Consider the following 20325-nt stretch of genomic DNA (forward strand, 5'->3'; position numbering starts at 1 on the left):
CCCGGCCCGGCCCGCAGGATGTCCCGCCCCTTTCGCAATACACGGATTTTATTGGTTGTTAACGATGCCGCTTTGTCATCTCGTCCAATGGAAAGAAGGGAGGGCACGGCGGGATAACGGGATTGGGCCGTGCCTCCAGCGCCGGAGGGGAGGGGGCAATGAGGGGCATGGTTGGGGGCCGAGATGTGGAGGGGTGATGGGGCCTGTGGGGCTGAGGGCAGAGCTGGGGGGTTTGTGGGTTTAAAGGGGTCAGGGACTGCGGGTTGGGGCTGATCTATGAGGGGAAAACAGGCTGTCAAGGAGGGTCCCCACGGCACGAAGGTGAATGGTTTTGAGGGGATAAAAGCCACCAGCAGCCATCTCAAATGCAGCCTGAGCCTTCCAGGGCTGGAGCTGAGGAGAGGTTAAATCCCAACATCCCCATGGGGTTGGCCTTGATATAACCTTGATATAACCAGGGCTGGGGCAGCTGGAAGGCAGCCCTCAAACAGCACGGCCATGGAGAGCTTGCCCCATAACCTGGGGTTGAATAGGAAAGGAGCTGGAAGCGTGCAGAGGAATTAGAGCTGATTGAGGATCATGGAATCATCCGTGATTCAATGACCTGAGGGATGTGCTTTCATGAACCCAATCAGCCCGTCTGCATCTTCATCCTGCTTTAGCTCAGCTTTTAAGCAACAATTTGCTGCTGCTTCCCCGAGTGAGGAATGGAAGCTGAATGAGATGGGGCTGAGCTGCGCCTGGCGAGGGTGAGGCTGTTAGCAAACACAACCCACACGTGTGGCAGGGATGACTTCAAAGCAATTACAGCCCTGGGAGAGGCAAGTGAGAACAAACTATGGGCTGAGCGTGCTGTGTTCCCTGCGGCGCTGCTGGGCCAGCCTGGCTGCTTTGGTGGCCAGGGGAAATGACTGCAGGCTGCGTGGAAGGGATCCATAGAGGTGTGGTTGGGATCAGTGTTATGGAGACTGAGTTACTTGGGATAAAGGAGCTGCCCCAAACAGCATCTGCTGCTGTGACCCGAGGGGAAGCTGTGCTGTATCCTGGGCTGTGTCTAAAGCAGCGTGGCCAGCTGTCATGGAGGGGATCTGCCTCTATGGTGGTTAGACCTTACCTGGAGTGCTGAGTCCAGATGTGGAATCCTCAGTGCCAATGAGACACGGGCCTGTTGGAATGCGAGCGGAGACGGCCATAACTGTGATGTGAGGACGGGCTGAGAGCTGTGCAGCCTGCAGAAGGGGAGGCTCCGTGGGGAGATGAGTGGCTCCTCAGTACCTAGAGGGGCTGTAAGAAACAAGGGGCTGCTCTTTAGCAGGGTCTGTGTGCTGGGACAAGGGGAAATGGTTTCAGACTAAGAGAGGGGAGATTCAGAGCGGGTATAAGGACCCGAAGAGGTGACCCTGGAGACACTCGGACTCTGGATGGGGCTCTCTGGAGCTGTGGGTGTCCTTATTCTCTGACCAGATGGCCTATAGAGGTCCCTTCCACTCAAACCACTCTGTGATCTGCATCTTGACCCAGTTGACCTGCCCCATGGTGGGGCTGCAAGCCTCGGGGTGCATCAGAAAGCGAGATGTAGGACACTGTGTGGGTTCATTAGCCCTGGAGGACCGCGCACTGAGTCGGCGGGATAGAGAGGCAGGAAGACGGCGATGTCCCCGCCCACTTCCGGGTACGATCACGTGAGCAGACAGGAAGTGAGGGGTGGGTGCGGCCGGTTGCGTTCCGGTGTGGGTTCGCGTCCCGGCTCCGTCGCTATGCGCAAGTTCTTCCAGGAGATCAAGGCCGACCTGAAGTTTCGCAGCGCGGGGCCAGGCCAGAAGCTCTCGGAGCCGGCTCGGTACGGTAACCGCGGGCCCAGCGATGGAGCTCGGGGCCGGGACGTCACGGCCTGGGGGACGCCGTGATCCCGGAATGGCCCGAATGCAGCTTGGAGCGATTAGCGAACATAGGCTGAGTCCATCCGAGGGCTGTTCCGGGTGCTCGAAGCGAGCCGAGCGGGTTGGTCCGCGGTGCCCGGAGAGCTGCTCCTTGAGCCGCGTTCTGTCCTGCCGCAGGGTCCCCAAGGAGAAGCCGAAAGCAGAGACAGCACCGAAGCCTCGGCAGGGACCCACCGATGAGGCGCAGATGGCGGCGGCGGCAGCGCTGGCTCGGATGGAGCTGAAGCCCAAAGCGAAGCCGCCTTCCTCCCAGGGAGCCATCAAGAACCAGGGTAGGAGATTCCTCGCTGATACGGCTGGAATGGGGCGGCTGGGCTGAGAGCCTGGCTGGGCTGTAAGGCTTTGTCAGTGATAGCTCCGAGCTCAGCCAGCTGCTGTAGGACTGAGCATAGAGTCCCCAGTTTGTCACCTGCATCGCTGGCTCCGTGCTGATGACGAGGCTCTTAGAAATGGGGCTGAGGCACACCCTGAGCCCAAAGAACGCCCGCAGAAGTGTTTGCTTGCCCAGAGCAGAACCGTGCAGTGCAAAGCTCTATGAGGAACCACCTGGGCTCTGTTCCCCTGCTGCCATAACTGGGATTTTTCTCTCCTAGTGAGAAAGGAGCTGATGGCTGAGGCAGCTGCAAACGAGAAGGGGGTTTCTGCAGACCAAGAGGTACGAGACACGCTGCTTGTTCCCACAACAATCCAATACAAAGCAAACATCCTTCAGTTGCACCTGCTTTTGTCTCTTTTAGGACCCAGCCTTCTCATACAAGGAAGCTGCAGCTGAACCCTCTGTTTCAGGGGTCTATTTCATTTGCCCGTTGACCAGCGCGGTTGTAAGGAAAGATGAGAAAGAAAAGCATATCAGAGAAGCCATCCAGTCGGTGAGCTCCACATCCGCTGGCTTTGCTGCTTTCATTTTAACTCATTTTGTGCATGAAGCAATGCAGTAGGTGCCCTCTTACCCTCTTGTCTTCTCCCCCATCTCCCAGACTGCAGGCTCTGTTCAGATGTTATCAGTGCCTTTCCCTTTGGCTTGCTATGAATGCTCTTTGATTGTACAGAATAGTCAGTCCACCCATGACTTCTCTTCTTCTTTCCCAGTATTTCTCAGTAGACCCAGTGACTGCCTCCATCATGGAGATTCACACCTTTAACAAGGATCGGGAGAAAGTCCGAGTGGGTGTAGAAACCATGGCCAAGTAAGTAGGATGGAGCATGCAGGGAGCTTGTCCCTTCCCTGCAAGGTTAACAGGCATTGCTGCACTCCAGGCAATGTCTGAGATGCTTCGACTTGATCTACTGGTCCAAGAGGTTTAGGAGGTGCTGCTTGATATGAATAGTTTGCTTTCCTTTTCCATCTGAGACCTTACGGTATCTCTCACAATGTGATCATTACACGTGGGGGCAGCATGTCCTGAAGTGCCCGCTTTGATCCATGAAGTCCATTCCTCTTTCTGCAGATACTTGGACAATATCTATTTGCATCCAGAGGAGGAAAAGTACCGGAAAATCAAACTACAGAACAAAGTATTTCAGGTGAGATCAGGATTAATGCAGCTGTTCTGCCTGGGGAACTCCTTGCCTGGAGCAGATTCCATTTAATATTTTTTCCTTTTCTTCCAGGAAAGGATAAACTGCCTGGAAGGCATACATAGATTTTTCCAGTCTGTTGGGTTTGAGACAAAAACGCTGCCTGTTCCAGGACAAGGCAAGATATTTAAGCGTATTATAAAGTGAAGGCAGCAGTCTGAGTGTGGTGGGACATCCCAGGGGAGGCTTGCTTTGGTTGTTCTGAGAGCTCCGCGCTTCAGGGCTGTTTTACATGAACAGCCTCTGGTCCTGCTTTTCTCTTGGTAAGGCAGTAGGTTTCCTGGAGATTATTGCCCTTAAATTTCATACATGAATGTGCTTTTGGTTGCAGACACCACTGAAGAATATTACGTACTGAAAGAAGAAATGCTGACCAAGCTGGAAGACCTCAAGCACTACAGAGAGCTGCTTTTAAGCTGTGAGCCACTGAGACTCCAGCTGGATCGCCAGCTCTGTGTATTTAAACCATCACCTGAAGCTGCCCGATTTGAGCTGCCAAATGACTTCTACAACCTCACTGCAGAAGAGATAAAACGAGAGCAACGGCTCCGGTGAGCAGGTTTCAAGTGAGGGCCTCTCCACTACCCAGGGGGCACACGATGCCAGCTAACTACCTTATTCTTCTCTTATACCTCTTCTTCATGCTAAAAAAGAAATCACTTTTTAATCTAAAGGACAGAAGCAGTGGAAAAGGCTTCAATGCTGAGGACAAGAGCCATGAGAGAGAAAGAAGAACAAAGGGAAATGCGCAAGTACAACTATACCCTGTTACGAGTTCGATTTCCTGATGGCTACCTTCTCCAAGGTAAGACTTCTTACCCTCTCTTTGTGCATCCCTAGTAGCTTCTGAGAGTACTTGTAGCAGGAGAGATTGATAGACGGGCTTGAGATGTGCAGAACACAACTGTTAGAATGAATACAGAAAGAAGAAAGCAGAGTAACATTTCAGTATGAATCTTTACACTCTTTGAGCCTTCCACGTGCCTCACCTGCATAGGGCTGGTACTATAAACCAGGGTTCATTGTAGAGGAAAGGAATCTCAAGGCATTACTAATTAAATGTGCTCTTCCCAGGCTACCGCTAGCAAGCTGGAATCATTAGATGAGTTTGCTATAGTAACCAGCATGAAATTGCCTGTGTGGTGGCAGGCTGTACAACGGTATAAATCCTATTCAATTTTTGCAGTAGAACTCCAGAAATGGTTTCAGGTTTTCCCAGTTCTTTGTTACAGGCCGGCAGGGGTTTACAGCATGTGAAGCAGCACTTTTCTTTAGGGATGCTGCTTTTATGCTTCAGTAAAATCAGGCTCTTCCAATGCCACTGAAGTAGTTTATGAAGTTGCATCAGTACTGGAGCCCTATGAAAGCTACCACAAAAGATTGCATTAGCTAAATGCCAGAGACTCTTCCTCTATGTCACTTTTTCTTCATGGCAGGGACTTTTTATGCACGTGAACCTGTATCTGTGCTCTACAACTTTGTAAGAGAAGCACTCAGAGATAACTGGCTGCCCTTCGAGCTTTTGGGACCAGGAGGTCTCAAACTGACAGATGAGAACTTGGCTTTCAATGAGTGTGGGCTGGTGAGTAAGAGACAGCACCTTGCACAGGGGTCTTCAGGTGGCAACAGAGCCCTACTTGACAGGGTCAGCTGCTGCTCATAACTTTGCATCTTCAGCTTTCAGCACAGTAGTGCTCTGTCCCTTCTTTAAGCTCAGGTAATTGCATGAAGGCTAATTCAAGCCTATAAGGCCTCCACCAAATAAACTTTAAGGACTTGTAGGAAATTCAGGCTACAGCATTTACCAGCACTGATGTGTTGTATTGCAGCTTAGTAACACTGCTTTCTCTGTTCCAGGTCCCTTCAGCTCTTCTGACTCTTGCCTGGGACGCAGCAGTCATGTCAGACATTGAGGCATCAAGACAGGAACAGGCAGCAAGCCCCCTGAAACCAGAACTTCTCTCCCATGTCCAGACACTGTCTTGAAATAAAGGGGAATGGATCCAGCACTGGTGGTTTTAGACTGTTCCCTTAGGCTGGAGCTTCCAACAACTTTAGCTCTGCAGAGTGGGAGGCTAGAGGTTCAGCTATTTTAAACCAACCTTGCAGTTGTTTCCACAACTCAGTAGCCATTCAAGGTAGTCTCGTCCAGTAAAACTTTCAAGGCTGCACTTAATGGCTTCAAGAACTACGTTCTAGCAATGACTGTTTAAGGTATTTTTAAGACCATGATGAAGTACCACTTTCCTCTTTTGGAGGAGGGATGAGATGCTAATAGATGGCTGGATGACAAACTGATTGAGCCTGGATATTGGGCTGGGCTTAGAATTCAGCTTTTCCTTTTGCTTCTATGTGCACTGTAACTCCTATTGGAGAGAGTATATTTAGATAATGGTATGTTTAATCTAATTAAATTGATTATTTAAAGATTCAGTTCTGCTTCAAGTTATTTGAATTGTACTGCTCTTACAGTTTTGAACTATAGCTGAGTTCCAGTCACTGCTGGAGCTGGCACTAATGTGCAGCTGGGGCATTGCTCCTCATCTTCAAGGCACCTGCAGACAGAAGAGCCAGACCGGGAAACAAGCAACAAGCAAGAGCTACTTATGCTGCATTATTGCTCTGATGAGACATTAAACCCCAGCCTACAGCCAGTATTTTAGGGAACTTATTCCTCAGCAGCTTAAAAGCCTTATAAAAAAAAAGTTAAAAACCACAGCAAGCTTGTTACATATATTAACAAGCGTGATGCTAGTTCCATTCCACATGCTTAAAGCTCTCCTGGGGGATAGTGATCAGCCTTTAAACACACACCCCACCTTCTATTGCAGCACTGTATATAGGAGACCAGCAGTCTCTCACTGTCGCTAGCCTGTAATTAATATCAGACTATCACAAAATAGGAGGAACAGCTTGCAGGTATTCTCTCCTCCAAAGGCACAGCTGTGGAGCTGTTCCCCAGATCAAGTAAAGTCACAAACAGGATAATAAAGATAGCATAAAATCAAATGTAATTGTACATCATTCATACCCAAGGGCACACTATACAGCTTTATGAACAGAGTAAATCTCAAGAAGCATCGCAATAAGCTTATTTAGAAAACCCTCCCACTAATACAGATACCTTCCATTACAAAGAAGTATCAAAATTTCAATAATGCTTTATTAAGGACAGATTAATATGCAATATTTCTTGAGCTAAAAACTAAAGATTTAAGCTTCCGTCTGGTCTGAAGCAGAACAAAGTGCTGTCTTCTCTTTACAAGAAATATGGAATACTTTCAGGTATCTTGTTCAAAGATACGCAGGGTTTTAAATCTTCTAAATAATTCTACATACATACAAGAGAAGTTAGTAGGCATTTTAAGTCTCAAACTGTATTAGATGGGCTGACCATGTTGGCATCCTGGTGAGCAGCAGTTGTGGCACTGGGTTCTGGAGCTGTTTCACTGGCTGTCAGTGTTGAATCTGCAAAGTAGAAAATGTCTTCTTGTGGTTTTGTTCATTTTAAAACATTTTCATTAAACCAGTCAAAGAATTACTGCCCTATATGCATCCAGTCATGAATGCATTTACAAGTCCTTTCAATACCATTCGGTATTAACGCTGGATTTTAACACTGGGTTACACTAATGCAGGGTAAAACTAATCCTAATTAAGAATCAAGTCTTGTTAGTGCTTTAGAACTAGGAAGAGCTGCTACTAAACTGCACTCACCCTCAGAACAAGAGCATATCAACCTGAAGTAAGGCTTCCATACTGCTGCAGTCATGTAATAAGCTGCTTTTGCTTAAGATTAAATGCAAAGCTTCTTGCCAGATAGCTGTGTTGTCAGTTATGGAAGGTAAGAGGAGGAATGCAACACCAGCTCAGATAGAGAATCAAGATGCGTCTAGAATGGAGCAAACCCCTGTAGAATTTAACATTTAGGGAACATGCAGAAGCCCTCATCTACCAACTAAAGGAGCTGCCTAATAATAATCAAAAGGGCCACTTAATTCAGGTTGTGCAGTAGCATTGTGAAAGAGCTATTGTGAAAGCTGTAAAGCTGGGAGGTTTTAAAAGCAGTTTAGAGGACCAAGCTGCATATGGTTTGCATTAAGTCATTGATCTGTATGATCAAGTATGTGTAGTTAAAGCCTCCCTGAGATGAAAGGAGCTTTTCCTTTCCTCATTTCACTGTTTTGGAATCTGTAGCCCGAAAGGCTACACTTACAGCAATAGAGCTTTTGAAAACCCTATTCTGAGATAACTGGGACGCAAATATAAACAACTGCTTAGATTCTAGCACATAGCTGTACAATGTTGATCAAAGCATCCATCTGTCACACAGCTGAGAGCTTGGTTATCTGGTGCTGTTTACTTCAGAATGGACACTTCAACATGCACTTAAGACTTCAAGAAGGCAGCAAAGCTAAGCACCAGACCTTGTTAGTTCTGGGAGAGCTCTGAACATAAGAATGCAAGCCCCCGAGATGAGCCCTTCTCAGCAACATTTACTAATATTAAGTGGATCTGCTGATAGCAGCCCAAATGTTCACTTTTCTTATCAGAAAAAAACCGTAATGCTGGCAGACAAATGCTACTCACAAACACTTTGCTCTGCTTAGTCACTCGGAGGGAGGAGGAAAAAGAAGGCCAAGAGCAGATTAGAGATCATAAAAAAGCAAAGAAGCATCTAGAATAAGTCATAAAAGGAGAAAAATATCCTGAATAAAACATCTATAGAGAAGAACACAAAGCTCGGTAAATCTGCAGCAGAAAAACAGTGACAGGTTTAGCTACAGTTTCTACTCCCCCATCTGGTGGTGATTGTCTGCCAAGAGCCTGCTGTCAAGCATTATTTTCCCCCCACCTTTGCATGGCTGTACGTCCACAATCATGCAGTCGTCATCATCCTCATCTTCCTCAGTGTCTGCTTGAAACCCATCCATCTCCATTGCTTCAGCCTAGAGGGGAAGAGAAGGGGGGAAAAGAAGAGTTATAAGGTATCAGCTGTGTAACAGCAAGGTGACAGCGTTAAGGTGTGAGATCCTGCACAGCCAATGCTAAGGACTGCAATGGACATTTCTTGCAACTAGAAGTCAGTTCATGCCTCAATTAGAGCCTGACTCAGTTTTGTCTTTTTTATTATTATACATATATACTTAAGGGAAATCTTCCCCCCTCTCTTGATTTCTTGCTTCTGAAGACAAAAAGCAACTTCAGCCTGTCAAGTTTAAACTTGTTCTCCCCTGACTCATCTTTATCAACAAACTTCTGTTCAAGGAAGGATGTTTTTCATAGTTCATTCCTGGGTGACACTATTTGCTGCCCTGAGAGCAACAAAAAGACACCCATTTTGAATCAGGAAAGGAAACAAACGCAAGGAATGGTGCAAACTGAAGCTGTCCTGCATCAAATGCCTCCAAGTTCTTTTTCCCCTTGAAACCAAAGTCTCAGAAGTTGGTCCTTGCCCATACAAACTGTTCCAAGACGAGAAGTTTCATATTTACAGCTTTCATCACAGTTGCAGTTTTCAGCCCTCCTACACACGTTGAGGTATTTCAGTACCAGGTTCTTTTTCTGCAGCTTATGTAAGAGCACCTTTACTTATAGAAATGTCCTGGCACAAGTTTTGTGGCAGAGCACTGCAGGCCACGCAGAAAAACAATCAGCAGGTCAAGGCTGTCAAGTAATAAATCCAGTAATAAATCCACTGAAGAGTGCAAACCAGTCCTGTCTGTAGGTCTGAAAGCACACAGCTGATAATAGTAGGTTTCAGACCCTAAAGCCTTACTGTCTTAAGAACATGGACAGAGCATTACATAGCTAAAGCAATGATCACATGCTTTTTAACCATACTTCTGGATAATTAAGCTCTTAATACTACTTGTTTGCCTCTGCTTTTCAGGGTAACCACAACAGGAAGAGCATGATTATAGGGTTGGAATAGTAACTATTCCAAATATCTCCTTTGCTCCTGTGATTTTCTTGCTTTAAACCAGCTCTTGAAATTCTGCTTTAAGTATATAAAATAGTACAAGCCTGAGACTTTGCAGACTATTAAGAGTTGAGCTGCAGCACTTAGAAACCACATTGAACCAGTACACGTGCATCTGATGCAAGTCACCAGCCCAGGCTTTACATCTGGCAGCCATACACACAAATTACTTACAGCTGGAAAACCAAGGACAAGCAGACACTCAAAACTATTCACAGCTTGGAAGTAATCACTGCCAAAGAGCAGAAAATGGAAGAACAGCAAGAGATCAATGTTTAAAGTGAAACAATTCAAGTTAGAGGAAAAGAAACCCATCTCTTTAGAGTTGGGAAATTTTACTCCTTCCCCACCAAAAAGATCTTTTTGTATGACAGATAGTTTTGGTAGCTTAATATTTTGACTCTGCTGATGGTAGATTGAGGTCAATCTGGGAGGCGTGCCATGATACATGCCTACTGAAAACACACAGTTACATTCCTGCTGTTCATAACTGGGGAAGAGTGCCGTGAAATCTCACCTGTTCAGCATCCCTAGGCCTTTTCATGAATTTAGTGATGCACATACTTCCAGTGGACTTCCTCTTTACTGACACAGGGGTGCTCTGCACAGGTGCCACACCTGGCACACCTCCACCATCCTCCTTTCCTGAAGAAGGAACTTGGGTGATGTAGTTCCATTGGCAAGGGACAGGAAGGTGCTCTTGATCAAAGCTCTTCAGCACCTCCGAGTGGACGTACCAACACATCCGATATTCAGGTCTCTTCTCATACACAGAGTTCTCAGAAATGATTCGCTTTAGCCTGGCTTTGGAAGGGACACCACTGTCCTCACCAACTGGTGTCTGTGGTCGGGATGTGTTAGGGCTCACGGGGCTCGTGTCTCCACAGTCAGCAGCTGCAGTCACATCACTGAACAGTCCTTGCCGGCAGCACTCCTGGAACTCCTGGATGATCACTTTGCTCCCATTCACATTCCCATGGAGCAGTGGTAGAAGCTGGCCAAGGACTGCAGAGAAAAGAGGTTGCACAAAGGTTGTAGAGAAGAACTATTGAAAAGGACAAGAAAAGCCTGGCTGATGCAATATCAATACACATGCTCCAGGAAAGAAGACAAATAAGATTAATTTTAGATACAGGATTGCAACAGGAGCTAAACTTTATGTGACAAGTCAACCACAATAGGAATGTGAAGTGAGAATTCCAACCTCTACTCTAACCTTTTTGGGCATTACTCATACCCTTGTGTTAATCATAGACAGGATGTACTCAATACAGAAACTACAAACAAAATACATCCTATTTCCCTGAGCAACACACAGCTAAGTTGGCTCGAGCACTTCCAGTAAGTAGTCCTAATCTGAGCCTTCTGAATGAAGTCTTGTTGGCGTTGTTTCCTGGATTACCTGAATCAAGAGCTTTTGGAGACAGCAATCAAGGCCATACAGTGTGCAATGCCAGAAAACTGAATCCCAGGAGACCACATAAAGATTGCTTGCATTTTAGATAGTAATAAGCAGACCATTCTGATGTTTTAACTTGATTTAAAAAAATATCTATTGTCTCAGAAGTGGAATAAAACAGAGCATAAATAAAGTTATTTAGCCTTTTGTGTCTTACTCTGCTGATCTTTCGCTCTTTTTTTGCTACATTTCTGTATCTGCTGTTCTTCCTCAGTAACAGATGAATCCAGGATACATGCTGTGAACTGCTGGAGAACCTTTAGGTCTGCATTTGTGCCACTGTCATTCTGTGCGCTTTCCCAGATGCAGCCAATTTTCACAGGCTGTAGAACATGGAGCCTCTTCCCTTTGGCCATGAGTTCATCCCACTCCTTTGCTTTCAGCTTTTGACGAACCTTCTGATTCTCTGGATCACACTCCTAAAAAGCCACAGGTGAAAAAGCCTGTTACAACCATGCCAGATTAATGACTTTCTTTTAAAAAGCCACCTTCTTGTTGTGTTCCCCGAGACACAAGTTTTCTCCTGCACTAAGTAAATATGAGTTAGGTCACTGCCAGGTCTACGTGACTTCTTCGTGTATCAATATTTAGTACTTTGTGGGCTGGAAGCAAAGGTGAAAATCCAGTGACACCTGGTTCACTTACTTCTGTCACTCCTTCATCTTCAGATAGGTACCCATGGGGTACAAAAAACCCATCGTCATCATCTTCATCCTCTCCTTCCTCTTCATCATCCTAAAAAGTAAACTCAGCTCTTTAGAAATCTGGCACTGTCAGATACAATTGTTTCCAAAAGCTGTTCTTCAGCACATAGAATCCTTACCCCTTCACTATGGGAAAGGCTTTCACCAGGTTCCTCCTCTTCCCACTCTTCATCACTATCTACTTCATAGTCCAGTAATTTCTAGAAGAAATGCCAATATGCCACTTCCGTTAGCATGAAAGCACAGTCCACCTAGTTCTTCATAACTCAATAGCAAGACTGAGCACGCAAATGGATCATAAATCCCAAAGAAAAGTTAAACTGGATCACCATATACTCTGAGAGCATAAAGAAAAAGAAGAATCCAACCACACTGCCTGTGAGATACTTACACTGTCCTTTGACCAAGGATTCCTGGGACGAATCATTGTGGTTTTCTTGTTCCATGTACCCCAGTATGCAGGACGGTGATTTTCACAGAACTGCAGAAGTTTCATTCTGCCAAATTTCCCCCTTTCAGGAACAGCATCTGTTTTGCAGTTATCCACCACTACCACATCACTGTTAAAACAAAAGACTACCTTCAGAACCTATAGAATGCTCCCCTGCTGCTTAGGATAATATCTCTTATAACATTTCAGATCACACAGAACTTGAGTTGATGAGAACAAACACAACAAGCAGAGAAAAGCCCCGAGACACAGACTAACCTGTTCACTATGTCGGTACTGCTATTGACAAAAGTAGGTCCAGTCCTACGTGGCTTACGACACTTGAGATCTCTTAAGAAAGAAACTTCACTATTCTGTGCACGCAGGAGCTGATCCAGCTGTTCTAAGAAGTCTGGGTAAAGGGCAATACGACAGAGGGGAGCTAAGACCATGTTCTCCTTAATTTCAAAAGGAGCAAACTTCCCACAAGAGCCAGCAAGAATCTGAAATGGTAAGTGAGGATTGTTAGGACCTGAACACCTGAGAAACTATAGTACCAGCATATTCATAACACGTAAACCTAAGGAAAAAAAAACGTTACTGGTATTTGAATGAGGATTTACAATAAGCCCTTCCTATCAGAGACTGCAACAGATCCTCTAAAGGTCTGTACACCCAATATAGCAAAAGACAAAGCTGAGATTTTACTCAAGCAACTACAGACTTCTGTCATCTTTAATCTGGTCACAGACTTGTTTTAAACCCTTCAGTGTTTTAAAATGAGGAAGTATTAATGCCTTGTACACTTAAGGGGCTCTAAGGGAAAGGAAACCAGTGTGTTTGTAAGAAGACGACTAATGAAAACGCAGCAAAATGAAGGCATAGCAACAGCTCACCTTTGGGGCTTGTGGAGTCTTTGGTTTCTGGAAGAATCTTGTAATTTCTGCTTTCTGAGCATTAATACGCTAAGGTCAGAATGAAAATGCAAATTGTAATTAAAGGTATGACAAGGCCTCATAATTTAAAGTGAACTCAAGCATGACCCAACTTCAAATCTAATGAGGCATAAAACAAAGCTCTGTTGTTTATCAGCTCCTGTGATGCAATAAGAAAAAAAAAGCAATTGTCTGCTCTAACACACCTACACAGATTCCAACATAATTGCTAAGACAACAAATGCAGGAAGAATTCGTTTAATAGATAGAACAGACAGCAGCATTTAAATAAGACAAGGAAACTGCAAGATCTAACTGGTGGAATGGAACTACCTGATCCCATTGGACTGACCCTGTTCCAAAGGGACAAGCTCATTCCCCAGCAGCAGATGCTGCAGAGGCAACAAGGCAGTGTACAATGCTGGGTGAACTTCTGGGAGGGTAAAGCAGCAGCTCCACAGTGAATAGCTCAGCAGCACTCAGCAGGGTGCCAGGGAACCCATTCAGAGTATTTCACAAGAACAGAAGAGCTTAGAGAAAGCATTTACCTTTTCCTCTTCTTTTAACCGTTTCTCCTCTTCTTTCTTTCTCTTCTCCTCAAGTTTTGCCCTTTAATATAAAAGTTCATTTCACTGGTCACAAATCAAAGTATCTGCTTGGACTGTGACAGGTGAGAAGACTTAAGACCACATCACACTATGCACTGGGATAATTTGTTAGACAAGTATGGCACTTGACTGAATTAAGCGTAAGACTCTTCATTCCTCCTAAATCAGAGATTGAACTGTTTTGGGCACAAAGTATACGGGATGTTTCGAATTTCCCTCAATAACAAGAAAAGGTATTTAATGAGTTATCACATTACAAGTGACTTCCTCATCAGAGGACAGCAGTGCCTACAGATGCAAAGCAAGTAGCAAGACTGATCAGGAAGGGAAAACTCAGTGGTTCATGACAGCTCTTTTCAGCCATTTCAGATCAGAAACCCAGGTCAACCAGCAAGCAACAAGCAGTGCTGAGATTAAGATCTGACAGTCTTTCAACCACTTTGAACATATTCAGTGACAAATAGGCACTGCTGTCTTGTCCTCTAAAGTGGACAGATACAGTGGGTCTACAAAGGTTATCACATCATCACACATGATTCCCCTTGGCCTTTAGCACTTACTCCAAGGCTTCCTGCCTCTCCTTGCGTTTCTCCTCCTTCACTCTCAACTTCTCAGCTTTTTCCTTTTCTTCTTTCTCTTTCTTTTCTCTTCTTTCTTTCTCTTTCAGTTCTTTCTCTTCCTCTTTCCTCTTCTTTGCTTCTTCCTTGGCTCTCTCCTTTGCAGCTTTTGCCTCTTCTTTCAGCCTTCCTTTTTCTTCTCTTTCTGCCTGTAACTTCTGCAACTTGTCAGCTCGTTCCTGATCCTAGTTCAAGAAAAACCATTAAGTGTCTTTGTGCACAGAAGTAGCTACTGCCACACACACTTGAGTAACATAAGGACTTCTCCATAACTTCTTGACCCATCCATACAGAACTGATGGGTTCCAGCTCCTATAGCTGCAGTTAGGAACTGCACGCTGTATGCAACCTCAGCTAGATGTACTGTCTTGTGTGGCAATTTATTAGTTAATTTCTTTCCAGATAGATAATCAGACAAGGCAAGGCACTCTGCTTATTTAAAGGGTAGTATGAGAACAATGAGGGAAGATGACAAGAGTGAAAGTTGTTCACACTATTTCATCTCAAAGCAACTGAAATTCTCATTATGGTTCTACTGACACAAATGAGAAAGTGATATGCTTACCAATTAAAAAAAAATAACCATAAATTCAAGGAAAATTATTTCCCTACACTGTAGACATTGGTAACTCCATAAGGAAACTAGGATATATCTGAACTCAGAGATATAAACATCCTTCTGGTACATTTCCAATTTCTTTTTGTTTATTTCCCATCTAAGTCTTGTTGGCAGGATGAAAAATCACTGAACAGCATCACAGTGTACAAATAATGGCAAAACTGTGCCAATGGTAAAAAGCAACACTGTCAGAACTGAGTCACGGCACTCAGCGGAGATCTACTGGGTAGCTTTGGGAAGAAGTATGAAGCAAACAACAGGGGTGGTGGGTTGATTTAGCTTTCAATACAAAGCTTTCACATTCTCATCTCTCTCAAACGTAACTATTGACATAAATAAGCATTATAAGTAAATAACAGGAAAAAAAAACCAACAGTCTGGAACTTTACATGGGGCGCTGTGAAAGCAAGCATCTCACCCAGCCACTTACAGCTTACATAAGAAAACGCAACCAACCAATTTATACATTAGTTACTACAAAACACAGCAAGGATTCACAAGCACAGCCCTTCCCAACTGCTGTTAAAATAACAGCCAGCTTTTCAGCATGCAGAGCCCACTCAAACAAGGCCGACTGCTTGAGAACTCCATGTGATCCATCAGACTGCTCTGTATTTAGCACTGCATGACTGAAAACAGAAGGGACAGCAAAATTACACCGCTATTTTGTTCGGATATTCTGACTAGCAGCATTTGAGTGGACACATACTGCAGCCTTAAGCATTTCCAGCAGTGACATCCAACAGTTTCTTCAGCAAGCCATGAAACCACTGGCCCTTTTGCTGAAGAACAGATGTTACTTTTTGTGTTTTAAAGGGAAAAGGGTGAGGAAGTGAGACAGGAATCCTAAACAGAAGCCTCTTGAGGATTTCGCTTGTGTCCACTCTGTAGGCTTCCACTCTCTAAGGAAGGGCTTGAAAACACTCCCAAAAGCACTTTGATGAGCAGTCAGCAACATTTACAGTTTCTTAATATCCTACTGAAGTACACAGAAATGCAGTGCAGGCCACCCACACTTCATTAGGCATGCATTAAGAAGATTTTGGAACAAACTGAGTACTTTAACTGCATGCATTAAGACTCTTCCATATTCATCAGTGAGGAAAGCCAGGGAAAGAGATGCTATAAGTAGACTGAGATGAAACACACGGGGCTTTGCTTACTATTCAATGCAAAAGCACAGCAGGTTAACTTTCTATGTCAGTGAAAATGCCTTACTCTTTGCAATCTCAGCTTCTCCTTCTCTGCAGAAGTTTTGTGAAGTTTCTGAGATACCTGAAATCACAAAAAAAAAAGGAAGTTTTATAGATCCCTGTCATTCCTTTTTCATGAGACACTAAAACTCATAGAAAGAACAGCAAGCTCTATTTAAATTACATTGACTTTTTCTCCTGATTACTATATTCAGCAACACATTTTTCCAGCACTAGAAATGCTTAAACTCCATTCTTAGATCCAATCACACTTATTTATACATAAGCCTGAATGCATCTAATTGTTTCAGTTTACATTAGCTGCTCCTATTACTAGACTTTGCATAAACAAACCCTTCTAGTTACTCAGTCCTAAAGTATCATTTGCAATGTAACACCATGAGTACAAAAGCAAACAGGAGGTACAGCTGCTACAAATCACAAGAGCACCACAGAGAGCGTAACATTAACCCAAAGGAAGCGACTTTGCCATATAAACTTCTTTTGATGCTACCAGCTCTTTTTGCCAGACTATTTAGCTACAACTTCCTAAGCATAAGGGCTATTATCTACATTTCCATGCCATTCCTGCTGGTGACCCTAGCCCTCTTCTTCCTCTACTATCAGTCCATCAACCCTATGGGTCACACCTTCCTTTCAGTTAAACCAATTGAAGGAAGAAGGTACAAAGGTACTCTGTATCTAAAGAGTAGCACTTGTTGACACATTAGCTTCTGAGTAGTACTTCAGCATTCTCTGGCTTGGTTGCTTGTATCTACCTCATCCTCCTGCCATTCTCAGGTAAGGGCAGAGCTTTTATCCTTGTGATTAAAGCAGACCAAATGATTTATTTTCTATACTCAGATCAGTGCAGACCAGCACAGACATCCCCACTCTGGCAAACAGAATGAACGATGTCAACCTCACCTCGCACCAGGCAAAACCAATAACTTGTTGACATGATTATATTACATTCAAAGTCAAGTGCTCTCTTCTGTTCTGTTGTACTAGGAATATTTCATGCCTACTTCAGTTTGTGCGTGCATTTTAAAGCGATATCACAAGTTTTAACAGCCTGAAGTCAGAACCAGGTAACTCAAACAGAAGAAAGAAGGCAGATCACAATGAGAACTCACACAACACAGCACCTGCACACCTGGAAACACCTGCCTCATTTTCCCTTCCAATAATGCAGTTAAATGCAAGCAAGCACAGCAGTCAGAGAGCTCAGTTAAACTTTGGGCTGTACAGGTATCACAACTGAGTGCCGTGCACCCAACCAGAGCATCCTCCCTTTACACCTTCACCAATCTGCTCCCCAGGAAGACCAAGCACTTTCCAACCACTCAAGTCACCATTTCAGCCATCTGTGCAGGTACTGATGGCTTTAAAAGCCTCCCTTTCAGCATGACACCAAAAGTCACAAAGTTCAGGGGTCTCTTGTTACAGAGCAGGCAGTGACCAAAAGCTACACCAGATCCCAGCCCCAGCACATGCAGGGCTGTCAGATCAGAGGCATCCCATCCCCTCCAGCCCTCAGTAACATCTTTGTCACAGGAGCACACGGTGACTTATCCCTTAAGCACCCCCGTGCTGGCCAGGGGGCACAAAATGGCTGACAGCACAAGCCTTACACACTTAAATTCCTATTGAGACTTATTTAGCTTGTCCTCTGTCTTCAGAGGGAAAACTGCACTTCTAATGCCCTGTAGTTTCACTTAAAGTGCTTTTAACTGCCTGGATTCAAGATTTCAGAGCTGCTGCTGGAAGCAAGATGGCTCACAAAAAAACCCCTCAGCAGCAACAGAGAGAACAGAATGGAGGTTATGAAACACTACTTATTGTACAGAACTCCTTTTGAGCACTGTCCATATCCCAGTTACTAAGGTGTACATCCCAAGGCATACACTTCATGATCACTATAATGAAAAGAACCTGGAACAGAGCTTAAAGCTGCACTCATGGTACTCAAACATAGCAACTCAAAACCAAGATTTAAGTAGTCTAGCCATACAATTTAAAGGAGGATTCAAGCGGGTAATCATTCAGTCATATAATTAATAGCTGGAAACACATTACACCTGGTCTCACAGTCTTTGCAACTAACTTATTTATCCTTTTCATGACAAACAACCCATCTACCATGTAATAAGTCTTAAACAACCAAGAAAAGAGACCAACCTTCCTAACAGGCGTTGAGACAGCTAAAGGACTAGTGTTTCTCTTGGTTTCTGCAACAGGCTGCGCCTCAGGGGAGCTCACAGAGAGAGAGCTCAATGAGGAATTAGTAAGTACAGAGTCTCCTTCATGGGACAATTCTACGGTCTCATTTTCTGATGTGACACTTCCATCCAGAGAAGTGACTTGGGGAGATTTGGCAGCCATAATATCTTCAAGAAGAACTACGGGCATCTTCCCCTCAAATATGACGTCCTTCAGTTCACCCTGATTAACCTTCGTGTTTTCCAAGTTGTTACACTCCGTCAACCCAGAACAAGACTGGATTCCATCTACCAAATCTTCACCTTTATTTGCAATAGCTTCGCACCGCACGTCAGTCTCCATCGAATCATCAGTTTGGCTGTTCTGAGTGGAATTCAGGCAACCCAGCTTGTCTGTATCTTTTCCTAGCACACCATTAGTCAGAGTTGCAGCAGATGCTTTCGAATCCGAATTAATGCTGTCTACATCATCACCGAGTCTTTGATGAGACTCATCTACCGAGTCAATAATGACGATGATTTCATCTGTGTTATCTTTTGTGCTCTTCTGTATAAAGTAGTCTAACGGACCCTTTCCGTTAACGAGTTTCGGAACAAAATTCACATCTGAATTCAGCTGGCAGTCATTCTCCATATTGTCCGTTGACGCATGAGACGTGTCTGTGGAGGAATCCTTACTTTGCCCCAAACCACCCTTCGAACTCTTTCCTTTCTTGCCTTCTGCTTCTGCATCATCTTTCTCCTTTGGTACAGGATTCAGGCGCTTGAAAGGCAACCGAGCTGCAACAAACAACATTTGGCTATTTAAGTCACAGCAAACAAATCACTGGGGTAGGAAAAACAGAAGTTAACATATTCAGTTGGCTGTTAAGCAGTAGAACGAAACCAGGTTACAGCTGTAGGCAGCTCATAGCAGCAAATATCCCCAGGGCCGGTGTGTTCTGAAGGCATTAGGGCTTTACAAGAGGTGACAGACGCTCTCCCACGGCCTTACCTTGCACGAGTCTCCGCGGAGGAACGACCGCTTTGTCTCTGCACTCCATGGCTACAAAAGGGAAACAAAAAGAGCCCCGTGAATGGCCGGACCGCGCCGCTGCTCCACCACCGGCCCCGAGCAACAGCCGGGAGGCACAACCGGATCCAGGCGGACCTCGAGAGCTGAAGGGAGCCCGACGCCTGAGGAAACAGCCCCGCTCGAGGCCTACACCCAAACGAGGCCTACACCGAAACGGTACCTCAGCTCTCAGGCCTCCTTTGTTACCTCAGGAAGGCCCCGCGCCCCCGGAAGCCCCGCGATGACCCTTAAGCCTTCTCCTACCTGCCATGGCGAGGCGCCACGGCTCCAGCGGCAGCCGAACCGAGCGGACCCGAGCGGACCCGAGCGGACCCGGCCCGCTCCGTCCGGTTCCGGCCCTGCGCCTCCCGCTCGTATTTGGCGGGAGCCGGGACGACCCCGCGCCTCTCCGCGCTGATAGGCGGACAACGCCCACGTGACTCGCTCTTCCGCCCGCCCTGCCTCCGCCCGCCTTCTCGCGAGGAGCCTGCGCGCCTGGCCCCGCCCCCACGTCCGCATTGGTCAGAGCGAGGAGGAGCGCTGATTGGTAGGAACAGTTGTCACTCTCGTTCACTGGAAGCGCTGATTGGATAAAGATAGGAGGAAGGAGGAGCTTAAAAAGTCCCTCAGCCCTGAGGCCGCGTTGCTGTCGGGCCGCAGTGCGGGCGGTGCGGCTCTATGGAGATCAAGGCAGGCTTTCTTCAGTAGCGGGCAGAGGGGCGGGGCCTCCCAGCACGCTAAGTCAATGAGTGGGCCGAAACTGTGCGCGAAATGGCGGCCGTGCGGCCAACGAGAGGCCCGGTTAGAAGGCGGTGCTGGCGCAAAGGTCGCTGGGAGTCGTAGTCTGCTCTCTTCCCCATGCCGCTCATCCCGCTCCCTTCACCTCCCGCCCATTGCAACGGCGCTGCGGTGGCGCTCCGCCAGGCCGCTAGGGGGCGCTCTAGTCCCGCTAGGGGGCGCTATGCTCTCGCTTTGGGGCGGGG

At 45.8% G+C, this 20325-nt stretch overlaps 2 protein-coding genes across 2 annotated transcripts; one reads left to right on the forward strand and one right to left on the reverse strand.

The window, feature by feature from the left end:
- Positions 1–1682: 1682 nt before the first annotated feature.
- Positions 1683–5950, forward strand: UBXN6 (UBX domain protein 6). The gene is made up of 11 exons (XM_072357458.1): positions 1683–1840; positions 2058–2212; positions 2534–2595; positions 2678–2809; positions 3030–3127; positions 3389–3464; positions 3552–3636; positions 3850–4069; positions 4193–4323; positions 4955–5100; positions 5376–5950. The coding sequence occupies exons 1-11, from the start codon at positions 1758–1760 to the stop codon at positions 5502–5504; spliced, it is 1317 nt and encodes a 438-aa protein (XP_072213559.1). The 5' UTR covers positions 1683–1757; the 3' UTR covers positions 5505–5950.
- Positions 5951–6661: 711 nt separating this feature from the next.
- CHAF1A (chromatin assembly factor 1 subunit A) lies at positions 6662–19760 on the reverse strand. The gene is made up of 15 exons (XM_072357503.1): positions 19607–19760; positions 19283–19333; positions 18248–19068; positions 16092–16148; positions 14198–14439; positions 13578–13638; positions 12991–13059; positions 12374–12597; positions 12056–12224; positions 11784–11864; positions 11606–11695; positions 11118–11379; positions 10019–10506; positions 8374–8467; positions 6662–6986 (listed from the first exon to the last, which is right to left on the reverse strand). The coding sequence occupies exons 1-15, from the start codon at positions 19611–19613 to the stop codon at positions 6889–6891; spliced, it is 2814 nt and encodes a 937-aa protein (XP_072213604.1). The 5' UTR covers positions 19614–19760; the 3' UTR covers positions 6662–6888.
- Between the last annotated feature and the right edge of the window lie 565 nt (positions 19761–20325).

Source organism: Excalfactoria chinensis, chromosome 26, assembly GCF_039878825.1.
Source record: "Excalfactoria chinensis isolate bCotChi1 chromosome 26, bCotChi1.hap2, whole genome shotgun sequence".
NCBI lineage: Eukaryota > Metazoa > Chordata > Aves > Galliformes > Phasianidae > Excalfactoria > Excalfactoria chinensis.